Genomic DNA, 14,007 nt, shown 5'->3' with positions numbered 1-14,007 from the left:
GATCAGACCTATATATGTGTAGCAGTATAGTATCTATATAAACAATTGCCAGTAACAAAAAAACTAAAAAAAAACGACACTTCAAACAACTCTGTCTACACCGATAGTCCCACCCCGCCACACACACAAACACACCCAGCCCTGCAACAAGGACACGACATGCACCTCAGTACAGGTAGGAAAATACTTTTTTATTAACATTTTTATTTTCTTCACAGAGGCCGTGCAAAGTTTCACAACATCTTTTATCTGTCTCTCTTTATTGTGTTTATTTGACAACTTTTTCATGATTGTAAGCCTCAGATGGAACTTGATATGTTTTCAGAATTCATTTGTAAACAAACACAGACTCTGGACCAAAACCTTTTGTGCTATTGAAAAATGACAAAATAGCCCTTGTGTGTACTGGTCCCATAGAGCTTAGCCTAGCAGGATCAGACTGTTTTTGTACAAACCTCATTGTTTTCCAGTGGCCATGCTGGAGTGACAGGAAGTGACACTCAGGAAACAATAACTGTGCATAGGGCTCCATATAAAAAATGCATAGATCTTGTTTTTCTGTCTCCTTAACTTAATAGTGCAGATTGTTTTCCTTCATATTTTGATTTCCTCTTCTTCTCTAGTTTTTGTGGCAGTGTCCCTATTCTTTCATCTAGGTAAGTGCAATTGTTCCTCAAAGGAGGGTTACATACTGATAGAAATGCATAGGGAAAGCAAGTCTGTGACAAATAAATGACATCAGGGATTACATCACTCCAGGGGGATTAAAAAAAGATTAAATAAGTGTTGAGCAAAGGGTTTGCTTTGAAAATCTAAACTATTCATGATCCGATTCCACATAAAGATAAAAATAGTGTTCAAGTGGGGAATGCTGAAAAACTAGTTAGGAAAATCTGTTATGAACAAAAACAATCCAAAAGTAATGTGACTAAAGAGGTCGGGCGTTTTGTCATGTTTGTTTGCTATGCACATTCAATTGTGCAGGCTGTAAGTGTGTCCAGGATTTGTCAATTTATTAAGTTGACCCTTTTAAAGTTGACATTCATTTTAGAATTAATTTGCACAGAGAATTAAAGTTTACTTGAATATAAATTCTACTCCCTGCTTTAATGGAAGTATTCACAATCCAATATGATGTATTTTCATTTAATTTCACAAAATAAATATTATTCAGAACAAGAGACAAATTCACGTGGGCCATTGAAATGAGGGTAATGTCAGGCCTTATTATTATTTGTATTACTAATAAGAGGTAAAGAAACCCTATTTGCATACTAGTGAAGCAACTCCCAGTGACTAAAAGTAATTTTAACTTCCAGAATTTTTGTCTTTGTCTCTTCTAGCTGTCTCTCAGTCAACTTAAATGATAAATTGATTAATTGATTTGTAGATATGAATTGATTTGTTGCATATAATTTTATAAAAAGTATATATTTATGATCAATCTCTGGCTTTTAGAAACATTTATCCAGAATGTTCACACTGTATTTTATGTATATTCAAAAAGGCTGTTTATTAATAACTAAGAGTTTAATGTTGGATATTAACTTTGCTCAAATTGGGAATGTGGCTCTTCAAAATCACATGGATATGAACTTGCTGTGATTGATCATGAACACTGCCCTCATCTGGCCCTGTCTGTGTACCCAGCGGTGGGCTCCCACTACAAGCTGGTGTGCTATGTGAGTAGCTGGTCCCAGTATCGGCCTGGTGTTGTGCGCTTTACCCCCGACAAGGCAGATCCCTTCCTGTGCTCGCACATCATCTTCGCCTTCGCAGACATTGACGAGAGCTATGTGATCAGAGCGGCGGAGGTGGCTGACGAGGACCTGTACCGCTCACTCAATGTCCTCAAGCAAAGGTTAGGAACCCCAGCCATACAGTACTGCCAGGGCACGACATCCCATGAATCAATAAACCACACTGAGTAAACTGCCAGTGCCTTAGCCACATCTATATTGTATCTTATTAGATAGGCAGTTCCATTCACCACCTCAGGAGCAAACTTTATACATCACTGTGAGAATTACCTGTCAGGTGATTTTTCCCTAAAAAAATTGCTTAAGTCAGTATGATTCAGTTGCTCATTTGATGGAACCAAAGTTAAGTGGATCTATCTATTTATAATCTTTATCTCACTCCCAAATTAGCTCTTTGCTTCTCATCTCAGCCTATCATATTCTATCTGCTTCTGTTGTGGGAGATGACTGTATCTGTCCAATATTGTGATCTGAGGTGTCACTTGGAATGATTTATAGAAATCTAAAAATGTGGAAATGATTTCTTGAAATTCATAAGCTTCTACCCATGTTTCATAAAAGCAACACAAGACAGGAAACTAAGGGGGCTAACTGTGATGTTTGTCATGATACATACACATTTTAAGTGTCATCTGAGGTATACTGATGTCCCTTTAGACCCACCTCCAAGGTTACATTAAGTGAAGTTCTCCTGTTCTTCTGTTACAGGAATCCAGCTCTCAAAACTCTGCTGTCTGTTGGAGGGTGGAACTTGAATAGCAAGTAAGTTTCAGATAGAGCATTGTTTTCCATTTCCACTGGCTGCACATTAACAGTGCTGAAGGAGTTGAAATGCACGTTTTAAATTTAGTTTATTCAGGCTCCATTCTACCGACCAAATGGTTTGTCAATGATTGAAAGTTTAGTGTTTACCAATTTTACTAGCTTTATTGACATTTTCTTTCAATCATTGCTTTGTTACTTTTATTTTTATTTTCTTCAATGATCTTTTACTTTATTTCTGTCCTTCTCTCGCTTTCTCCCTTTCCGGGCAATTCTGATCTGTTTCTCGTTAATTTAAATGAAAAACATGATACACTAGGACTTTATTCTATAAATATGCACGAGCATTCAGAAAATATTACTATACATAGTGTAGCGTAAGGTACACTTATAAAATTCAATTAAAGCAGGTGAATTTATAGTATCACCTTATCACGAATCCTGGAATCTTGTAGAACTCAATTTCTGTAATAATTGGACGCAGACACCAATTCCAAAGATATAAATTGTCAAATTTATTCAAAACAAAGACTAAATGTAGCACTACACTAATTATACAAAAGGGAAAAACTAATAAAAATTCAACTCTAGATCAATAAATCAAAGACAAATCACTTCCGTGACCAAATCAAAGACCATGGGATCGCATATGATAACACACAAATCGTTAAACAAAAAAAGGTTATAAACACATTGACTACAATACCGGTTAGTAAGACGAAGGGGAGTCTCTCGTTAGTATTATTAGTCAGACATTAAATAACTACACAGGTTAGTATTTATGTCAGGTAACTTCTCGTTCTATATATATCAGTCTCATTTTACGTTTAGGTGCCGAGAAAGATCCTATCATTACTTGTTACCACAATTTCCCTTAACTGATTATTATTCAATGATTAAGGATAGGCAGGGCCACCAATAATCTAATGTCTATTAATTTGTGTCAATTTCAGACTAAACAGTTAAACAGGAGTGAGAAGATATTTCTCGGCGTTGACAGATTTTATTTCTAAAATTATCAACAAAACAGTTTAATGCAACACACATTTATATTTAAGAAAACTAAATGATATTACACATTCTAGAGTTATGAATCACAGATTAACATTTCTAATTGATTTCTCAAATGTCATGAATCATGAACTCCAAACTGTTAAACTTATCTGAACTTCGTCGCAGAGAGGCCTCTCTGGCTTCGGGCTCAGATAACAGCACACGGCACGAGGTCCGTGTGGTTGGAACAAAGGCAGTCCGGTTCGGCTTTGTCCAAGAACTTCCGCTCAGTCGATGCACCTGGAAGTTGGGGTTTCGCGAAAGTAGAGTCTTTTCCAAACAGATTTTCCACTGGTTTGAAGGCTCCAAGGTTGTGCACAAAATCTTCTTGGCAAGCAGGGTCTCTCACCGTACTAATTTGAAGACAAAGTCTTTGAGGAAAGCAGGGCCCTGTTTGTTCCAAGGGTAAAGTTTCTTAAGACTCAAATAGCTATTTAAATGACTGACACTTTCGTATACAGTCGACTTAGTCAATTGTCCAGCTGTAAAACTCCACTGATCAGGTGGGCACAGGCGGGCAGCGCAGTATGTAAAGTTCTTTATTTAATAAAGTCCTTTAAAAGAATTCTTCGTACGGCTCAATCTCCTTCTCCCAGTTTAACTCTTCTGTTGCCGGCAAAGACTTAGTTGGTTTCTGGTTCCGGTTCTGGCAACAGAGCTACAGGTTGAGCTGTGGCAGCGAGTTACTGGTTCAGGTGAGAGAGAGAGAGAGACTGACTGTCCGCTGTTCCTTATAGTCTGTCAGATCAATAGGTGATTGGTTCCTGAGTTCTTGAGATTGGATTTCGGTTTCAGCCCCCAGTGTCCTATTGGAGGGGGCCTTGATTTATGACTGATGTCAATCCATGCCATCTTTTGGAAATGCCGCTTGGCCCGGGTTCGTAGCTCTATGTCGGGATTTCGGCTCTCGTCCACTTCAAAGAGTTTTTATCACCTACAGGCCCCTTTCTCCAGACATCTCATAGCAGAATTCCAAACTATTTGGCCTCTTCTTGGTGCCATCCTCCCCAAAACTGTCACTTTGATGCAAACCAGTTCCAAGCTGATGAGCTAAGGGAATCTGATAACTTTGGGGGGGAGAGGTTTTCTTTAGATCAGTGCTTCAGCTCAGAGCCCAAATGCTCTTATCCAAATACACCCAACATAACGCTACAATAGCATCTGGTTTTGCAACATATTGTAGACCTATCTCCAGATATTTTTTACTTTGATAATTCCCACTGCAAAAACACCATGTGCTTTGCCCCAGGTTGGCTAAGATGGCATCCAAGCATTCCCATCGAACCAAGTTTGTGAGCTCAGTCCTGAGATTCCTGCGATTCCATGGGTTTGACGGCCTGGATGTCGTGTGGCAGGATCCTGGAGCATTTGGTGGAGAACACAGGGCCAGGAAACACTTCACCCATCTCTTAAAGGCAAGAATACAGTTCTGTTCCAAAACCCCAATTATTTTAGCAGGCCAGATTATTTACTATGAGGGATACAGTGGTAAACAGTAAACAGTGGTTCCACTCACCACTGAGTGATTTGTAATGGTTGGCACTGAATGATGTCAAAGATGATCTCTGATGGCATTCTCTCTCAAACCGCCCTGGGTGATACTGGAGATACTTAATATAAAAAGATAATTCTTAATATCACAGCATAAGCCTTCTGTCCTGAGAAACCAATGATGTCTAGTATTGAAGTGAAAGCTAAAACACAATCTCATTAACAAACTTATTTTTACAGGCATCCTTTGTTTTCCATTGAATAGTCTAATACATTGCCTAACTCCACCCAGATTAAACTACATATTTGTGCTGATTTGTGCCATATTTGATTTGTTAAAATAAACAAATAAAGGATATTTGGAAAAAGAGTTTATGGGGCTGCCAAGTGGCTCAGCCAGTAAAGACACATGCTCACACAACGGCTGTAACTGGGGAAGGTTTTGACAAAATTTCAGATTCCAGATGATAATGTATAGTGATTGTTTTAGTTGACAGTGTCTCATTTCAAACTTTTCCCCAAAAAGAAAACTTACCACACACACACACAAGCACACGCACACGCACGCACACGCTCATGCACACACACATGCATACACATGCTGTGCAGTAGATAAAGCCCCAGATAGTTCCATTGCTGCTAACATTGAAGAATTTTGTGGTGTTTACAGGAGCTGCATGTTGGGTTCAATGAGGAGGCTCTGCTGTTGACTAAGAGACACAAGCTTCTCCTCTCCACCGCAGTGTCTGGCTTGGAGGAGTATGCTAGAGAAGCTTACAACACTCACACCTTCCCACAGTAAGTCAGAATTAATACAACCTTTGCAATCAGTGGCTCGTTCAAGTGTTTACACTTCCTTTTGCACCTTGGATTAAAGAGACGTTTGAGTTATATTGCTTTCAATTGGCAAATGGGTTTATTATATCCCGGCTTCTGGACCCTCAAAATCCAGCACAGAAGTTGGAGTTTGATTGGAGCCTGTGAGAGCAACAATCTTTAAAGGCTGTATCATCATCTTAATTTTCCGTGGATCCATCTTGAAAGGGTTGAGGATATGTGTCTTCAGAGCAGAATTGCAGTCAGAGCATTTTCAACAGAAGATCTTAATTAATATGGATTGCAACCTGTTTTCCCTGATCTTAGAAATGGAAAATACTAAAGACAGTTTTCACAGAGTTATTTTATTGATGTGGTCTTAATAAGGCCCTTGTGGAAGACATAGCGCTTGGTCATAGATATGCCCTGATGTCTCTGCTGTTGCAGGTATGCCGACTTCATCAGCTTGATGACCTATGACTTCCAAGGACCATGGCAAAGGGTGACCAGCCACACCAGCCCCCTCTACAGCCACACCCATGACCCCCGGGACCAGGAACTGAACATTGTATGCTCCCTCATTGCTATTCTCAATATAATTGTTACTTTCTGCTCGAGTGCTGCTATTATTCAACTGCAAATGTTTATTCCGTTTACACAGGTTAAAGGCAAAATCCTACCCCCCCAAAAAATGTATTCAATTTCATTATTTATATATTATATATATATGTAAGAATTTGCTAACTTAAAAACTTTCCTGCAGATTTAGCCTTAACTGTACAACAGTATAAAAGGATAATATTCACTCCAATTTAACTTAACACTCCTCAGTACTGCAGGACATGTAATGCCAGTGAGGTTGCCTAGATTAAGAGGCCTGCAGAGGTCTTCTACTTGGGTCTCAAATTTGAAGCCATTGTGATCAAAACACATTGCTCGAATGACCAACAATGCCAAAAGATCATTCCCCAAGTGAGCACAGTTTAGAGGTGTGATGTCACCATAACCGGTCACATACATAATAGACCACTCTTTCGGCTGCCTTCATTACTGTCCACATGAATGTGTAAGTGTGTGTCTGTGACTTGAATGCTGCTGTGTTTTCCACAGAACCACGCTGTGAAGTACTGGCTGTCCCAGGGAGTGGAGCCCAGGAAGCTGATCCTTGGTTTTCCAGCATATTCCCGCACTTTCCAGCTGAAGGGAAACGGGAGTCATGGAATGGGTGTCCCAGCGCAGGAGGGACATGCAGGAAAATACACCAAAACTCCTGGATTCATGGCCTCCTATGAGGTAAACAATGTTTTTACTGTCAAGTTAGCTTCCTGGCCCCCTTTATTTTGTGGGCCATATTCATTTTACTGTTGGCCTTCACACAAAATTAGTGTGTGCTTTTTCTCATGAGTAAAGCAATCTGCTAATTTAAGAAACACATATTTGTTGAATGCTTTATTTTTTTGATCTTGTGTCATTGGGTTTTGAATTTTTGATCAATAAACAGTGATAAACTTAGCTAAAATAGGTAGCTAAATAGACGTCCAGTTCACTTATAGGTTGACATAGTATGACCTTATTATTAAAATCAGTGAATAGAATATGTAACAATATGTAATACATATTTTCTGCAGGCATTGATATATATCAGAGCACTTTCTGATAGCTTATGTTTTATTATTCAAACTCAATGGAGAGAAACCAAAGCCCATTTATTTACTGTAAAGCTGTTGATGTCTCATTTACATCTTAAAGAAGTTATTAAGCCTTTATTTATTCAAATTAAATCAAACACAGGAACCAGGTCTTTACAGCAGCAGTCTCCTTCAATGATCGTTAACACACGCTCTTTCTTCTGAATGGCAGGTGTGTCAGCTCATTAGGAGTGGCGCTGTAATAAAGTGGGACAGAAAGCAGAAGGTGCCCTATGCCATCAAAGGCAATCAGTGGGTCGGGTTTGATGATGGACACAGCCTGAGGAAGAAGGTAAGAACTGAATTGGGTATTGGAGGCTGCTGAGCCCTAGTTATCCTGAGAGTTGGAGACTAAATCACATGCAGTCATTCATGCGATGAAGTGGCTTTTGAGAATAATAAAGTAATAACCACACCATCCACTGGCCTCAAATATACCCCAATAATGAAGCACAATAATTTTAAAAAGAACTGTACTATGTCCAGATTGTACCCTGCCTTGCCCTATGTCCAAACTGAATTATAAAAAATTGAGAGAGAGAGCTTTGTGCATATGTGAATTCAAGCTTTCCCCCTCCCCCCTCACTCTTCAGACAGAGTGGCTGAGACGCCAGGGTCTGGGGGGTGCCATGGTGTGGTCTATGGACCTGGATGACTTCACTGGCACTCTGTGCAAGCATGGCACCTTCCCCCTCATCCGGCTGCTGAAGAAATCCCTTCTGGCCAGACACAGAGGATACCACCATCACAAGCTGGGAGCGAGCCATGCAAGCTGGCGCAAAGGACACCAAGCAGTCAAACACTCTGCATCCATCTCCTCTCTGTCTCCTTTTGCCTTTCTTAAAACACACTAGACTGGGACACCTACTTCCCCACCTTTTGCTTCCTTCCCCACTGTAGTGTTAATTCCTGTAACCTGTCTATGTATCTGCACGGAGATTACTATGTGTTAAGCTGATAGAAATGAAAGAATACATTAATACAACAAATGCAAATTATGGGGCATGGCTTTTGTTTAAAACTGACACAATATCCTCATTGACACTTATGAATTTGATGCCATTATATTCTACACTTCACCATCAATAAAAGGTGCATTCAATCCTCAGTGAGATTCTTTATTCTTGCAACTATTTTTATTATTATTATTATTATTATTATTATTATTATTATTATTATTATTTATTTATTTATTTATTTATTTATTTATTTATTTATTGGAAGGCACCCTTATCCAGAGCAACTTACAAAACATAAGAGTATTACAAAGTGCAAAAATACATTCTCTTACATTTTAGGGTCTACCAATCTCCTTTAGCTGTTATTACATATATATTGCAGGACCCTTTCTAAACTAACTCCATGGTCCACTCATTTGATCTGTTGGAGGTCCATTTTTCCTGGTAATCAAAAGTATGTTTTTTGTGTACCAGTCCAAATTAAATCTAACCCTACTTGTAACTTGTACCCTAATCTAACACTGGCTTTAAGTCCTGAACTTTAACTAATGTCCTGAACCTAGCCAAACCCCTAACCTGGTCAAATTAACCTTATATTTCATCATCTTCTCAGTAATGTAATATTCTGACCATTTAATAATGCAAATGACTAGCTATGACCATGGCCGTATGCAGGGTTTAAAAAATACAGAGGTCCAAAAACTAAGTTTGCTAGCAGGGTTGGGAGGCGAAGAATATTGATTTCCCTGATTGACATATGTGCATTTTAATAGCTTTAAAACCATGTCAGTATGCAGTAGCATAAATTATCTGTCAAGCAATAATACATGAGAATCAGGTTTAATGTTACAATGAATGATCCACACAACAGTATGGAAATACAGAAGAGGCTAATCTATATGAATGTTCATTGTTGACAATACACCATCTGTTAGTGGCTTATTTTTAAACTGGGCTGGATCAAATTCGTGTAGAAATGTGTCTCTTGAACTGACATCAGCTCTCATCTCAGCTTGGTCTACTCCAGTATTGCTCTGCTTGTGTGGTCTCTCTGAACCTTTTCCTTATGTGTCTACTGTGCTCTTTCTCTCAGCCTCTTTTTCTGTATCTCTCTGCTCTCCATAACCTTCTCCCTGTTTCTCATGTCTTCTTGTCTCTCTGCCTTCAACATTACAATCTTTCTGTTAATTTCTCTCTGTCCTCTTCTACTCTTTCTTCTCTCTCTCCCTCTGTATTCACTGCTTGTCCCTTTCTTTGTGACTCCTCACTTGTGTCTCCTGCCAAAGTGTAAAAATAATTTACCCAATAATCTGAACCTATAGGCTTCACTGTAATTACCAAAGAACACATTTCTCTGTGGTAATTAGCCTACATTGTTTGAATGAGATCAGGTCAGTTTTTGTTGGTGTTAAACAGCACAGTAACATAATGCTAATCATATTTTGGGCACAGTGGGTAGTACCTGCTCTTCCTCTCTCATCTCCATCATCTTCTCTTTTTCTTTTTCTCTCAGTCTCATCTAGTTGTTCCCTGTTGCTTCCCTTCCCAAAGCTGAGCTTTAATTGATATAGTATTTTCATTTTCGTCTGTGTCAGTGAAGAAAGTAAACACAGGGTAAATTGATATTTATTTGCAAATGTTACCGGCCTCTGCTAGGATAATCTTGCAATGAAAATAAAAATATATAGTAGTACCTCATCATTTTAACATGCATTTCAACCCTAACTGATATGAAAGAAAAGCATATCATAATATCAGTCCGTCATTGGATGGATGGAATTAATGTTAGGTGGTAGCTAGCTAGTTTACTCATGATGGACGGCCACTGTTTAACGAAGCGCGACCGTGTAGTATACTGATGATCAATTAAAATATAAGGCAAGGCAATGTCACCTACTGTATTTCAGCAGACATAAATAAAATTAAGTCAGATGGGATAAACTCCACAGTATGCATGGCTTAAAAACTGCTGATGAAGACCGTATGTTCCTAGCTCTCTGCTTATTAACTCACAATCAGCATCGAGACAGCTGTGCAGTCAAGGTTTGCTCCGTCTCTGAGGGAAATTTACAATAGTGGAGAGGAAAATTCATTGCCATACACCGTATATATATTTTTATATTGAATGGATTTTCTATTAATTAATATGACATGGTGTTTAAATTGTGGGCATACTGTATGTTTTGTTGATTGATTCAAAAATAAAACCTGCCTACTGTTTCACACCTGAGTATGGAACGGGTCCTTTACATCTATTCCAGGGCACTGTTTATGTGTGAATAAAAGATGTGTCGTTATTATACTGTGTATATTATCTTTATACTGTGTAGTCAATCATATCACAACAAAACATTGCTCCAAGCGAGGGATGTTTCCTTATTTATTTCATAGTATTTTTCATTTCAACTCACTTTTTCTTATATATATATATATATATATAATATATATATATATATATATATATATATATATATATATATATGATTTTTTGGTGACTATGGATGTGGCATCCAGTTCCACTCTGAAGCCCTGAATGAATTTGTACTTTGAGCTGAGAAGAAAAACACTTGCAATGCTGAAGTAGAACGATTTCAACACCAAAAGGAAGTATATGCAAATCATCTATTTATCCATCCATTTTCAACCATCGCCAGTACCAGGTCAAGGTGTAGAAGTTACATTTAAATCTATGCAGTTAATGCATACAACATGTTTTGTGCAGGGGAGCACACATGTTCTAGGTCAGATGTTGACCTTGGAGTCTTCAGTGTCCAGAGATGGTGGATTGGGATCCGTGGCAGCACAGCTCAGTCTGCTTTTGATCTTCTTGTTGGAGGACATCAAGAGGAAGGGGCTGAGTGAAGCATAGCAGGACGAGAAGAAGACCCTCATGTCTCCAATGACGGGGGGCACCTGCACCATGGTCAGCATGTAGATCCAGATGATGTTATCGATGCCGAAGAAGACTACGTAGAGAGTGACAAGCGTGACCACAGTCTTGGCCGCCTTGGTCTCGGCTGGGCTGCCTTGGGAGTGGCGCCCCGAGCTGCGCATCCCTCGGACCTGCTTGCCGTGCCGGTGCAGGAGCAGGAGGATGTGGCCGCTGGAGCACAGCATGAGGGCCACGAAGGCAAAATCACGTCCCGAGACGGCCACTCCGTTGATGACGTACGAGAGGTTGTCCCGGAAATTCACGTGGCAGAAGCCGAGGTTGAGGGTGAACTTGGGGATGGTTCCGTTTCGCGGGGCGACAGAGAAAAAGGGGGCGGCGATACACACTGCCATGTTGATCAGCCACAGTGCCACAAAACAGGGGACAAGGAGCTGGGGAACCCGGAGTTTGAGGTGGCCCCACCGGGAAGTGGGGGGGGTGATGGTAATGGACTGGAAGACGCTGAGCATGCAGGTGATGCAGACAGAGAGGGCGCGGGCAATCCTGTAGGCATAGATGACCACTTTACACCCCGTGTCGTCCAGCAGCTCTTGCAGCCCAAACACAGTCATGGTCTGGGGGACGCAGCGAGTGAGAAGGAGCATCAGGTTAGCAAAGGCGAGGTGGCACAGGATCACATCGACTGGCTGCATTCTGTGGTCACTGTAAGCAATGTGGGCATACACCAGCAGAACCAGGAGGTTTCCCAGGATTCCCAAGCCTGTTTGCAAGAGGAATGACACCCCTTTAATGGTGACACACAGATCCATCCTCCACAGAGCAGGGGTGACTGAAACCAGTTGCTGTGAAACAATGCTATTAAGAAGAAAATAAGCAAATAATTAAGATGATTTGTTAAAAATCTGTAAAAAAGGTGATGAAGTATATTAATGAATTGCATTGTATGTAGCTCTAACATGATACATGGAAATTGCTTTTCAATTCCAAGTGAATGTACTTGATTGCTTCATATATTAAATTCATGAGAGCAAAAAAACATGAAATATGAACATCTACTTCAGGATGATAGATTTCATGCATGTCTATAGAAAGCATATCATTTTACAAACCAAACAGGAAAAATTAACATAGGACTCTTACCTCTGAACTCCTACCTAAATCTAGCTGCTAAAATCAGCAGGTCTGTGATGAATTACCCTTGTAAGCTTCATTTATAGTTTCATCTGAACACCTCTGGGGATAAAAGAGATGTACATACCCCTGAACTGGAAGTAACACAGAAGACATACAGACACACAAACTACAACCCATAGATTATATATATGGATTATTCCTACTATGCCATTTAGGTTTTTTAATATGGGGAATGTGGAGCTGAAAATTCTGACAAAATGTTAAATTATACAAAGCAAGGTGCAGGAACATATCACAAGGATAGTTGTGTAAAATTAAATTAATTAATTCACAACTGGGAAAAGGCAGTTTGTGAAAGAAAAGCATTAGACTTTAGAGGCTGTCTCATCAAATCTGTAATTACCACTATGGGGAATCCTACAAAACCCGAGGGCTTTTAAACGTTTGTGTGGATTATCCATTTTCCAGCACTGGGGGCAATTAAACTTATTTACCAATATACTGATAGACATTGAGTTACATATTGTGTCTGTGCCAATTTCACAAATATGATCAGACATGAATGATAACACTTTCAGGAACATTCAGTCAAGGCTTTCTGTTTTTATTGTCATATCCACAATTAATTTCCCTCTTGTATTTTACAATATTCTCAGCTTCCAAGTTTGCTAATTTGAAAATCAATAACAGAAATATTTTTGTATGTGAAGTACAATATTTATCCATCACTTTTTAAAGTTGAAAAGAGCATTAGTATTCAGATTAAGCAAAATTGGTCTCATGTTGCTTGTTTGTATGCACTATAGTATGAACACAAACCAATATAGTACGCACACAAACCAATATAGTATGCATTCAAACCAATATATTATGCACACAAACTGATACAGTACATACACAAACCAATATAGTACACATGCAAACCAATACAATACACGCGCAAACCAATATAGTATGTAATCCGATGTATTATGGCCTGTTTGGCCACCCATACTTCTCTATCTGGTCTCTTCAAGTGCATATTACACTATTCTTACTGATGAACCTAACCTAAATACAGCAGTTTATCACTTTACTAGTGTATTGACACAAATTGGTGCTTTCGTGCACCTGCCTTAAACTCAACAATTCTTACTGGGAAAAGGAGAAACCTAAATCAATTGCTTCAGGCAACTGGACCCAGGAATTAAATCTGTTTGCTTTGTACTCTTTCTAGAGCTTTACTGTAATTATATCATTATAACATTACTATGAATGCATTATCTCCCTTGATTTAAATTCGATGCATTTAACCATATATCCAACCTTTTTGGTGAATTGTTTCTGAATTGAATTGTACTTTCATGATTGGCCAACTTTGTTTCAATTTGCGGGTTCATCTCAACTTTAACTTTATTCCTAACCAATGACCTGGCAGTGTAGCGCATGCAGACGGGATTTGAACTGCAGAA

The 14,007-nt window shown here is 39.2% G+C and overlaps 2 protein-coding genes across 2 annotated transcripts; one reads left to right on the top strand and one right to left on the bottom strand.

Annotated features, from left to right (window-relative positions):
- Window positions 1-126: 126 nt before the first annotated feature.
- Window positions 127-8,678, top strand: LOC136749387 (chitinase-3-like protein 1). Its single transcript, XM_066703645.1, has 10 exons — window positions 127-175; window positions 624-656; window positions 1,651-1,861; window positions 2,469-2,522; window positions 4,825-4,990; window positions 5,737-5,864; window positions 6,330-6,450; window positions 6,993-7,175; window positions 7,743-7,862; window positions 8,164-8,678. Exons 1-10 carry the CDS (start codon window positions 160-162, stop codon window positions 8,422-8,424), a joined length of 1,293 nt encoding a protein of 430 aa, XP_066559742.1. The 5' UTR covers window positions 127-159; the 3' UTR covers window positions 8,425-8,678.
- A 2,593-nt stretch (window positions 8,679-11,271) lies between these two features.
- ora1 (olfactory receptor class A related 1) lies at window positions 11,272-12,231 on the bottom strand. Its single transcript, XM_066705693.1, has one exon. The coding sequence runs from the start codon at window positions 12,229-12,231 to the stop codon at window positions 11,272-11,274; it is 960 nt and encodes a 319-aa protein (XP_066561790.1).
- Between the last annotated feature and the right edge of the window lie 1,776 nt (window positions 12,232-14,007).

The sequence above is a fragment of the Amia ocellicauda genome, chromosome 5 (assembly GCF_036373705.1).
Source record: "Amia ocellicauda isolate fAmiCal2 chromosome 5, fAmiCal2.hap1, whole genome shotgun sequence".
NCBI lineage: Eukaryota > Metazoa > Chordata > Actinopteri > Amiiformes > Amiidae > Amia > Amia ocellicauda.
The sequence above is the reverse complement of the archived record's forward strand: the minus strand, read 5'-3'. Positions and strand labels throughout refer to the sequence as shown.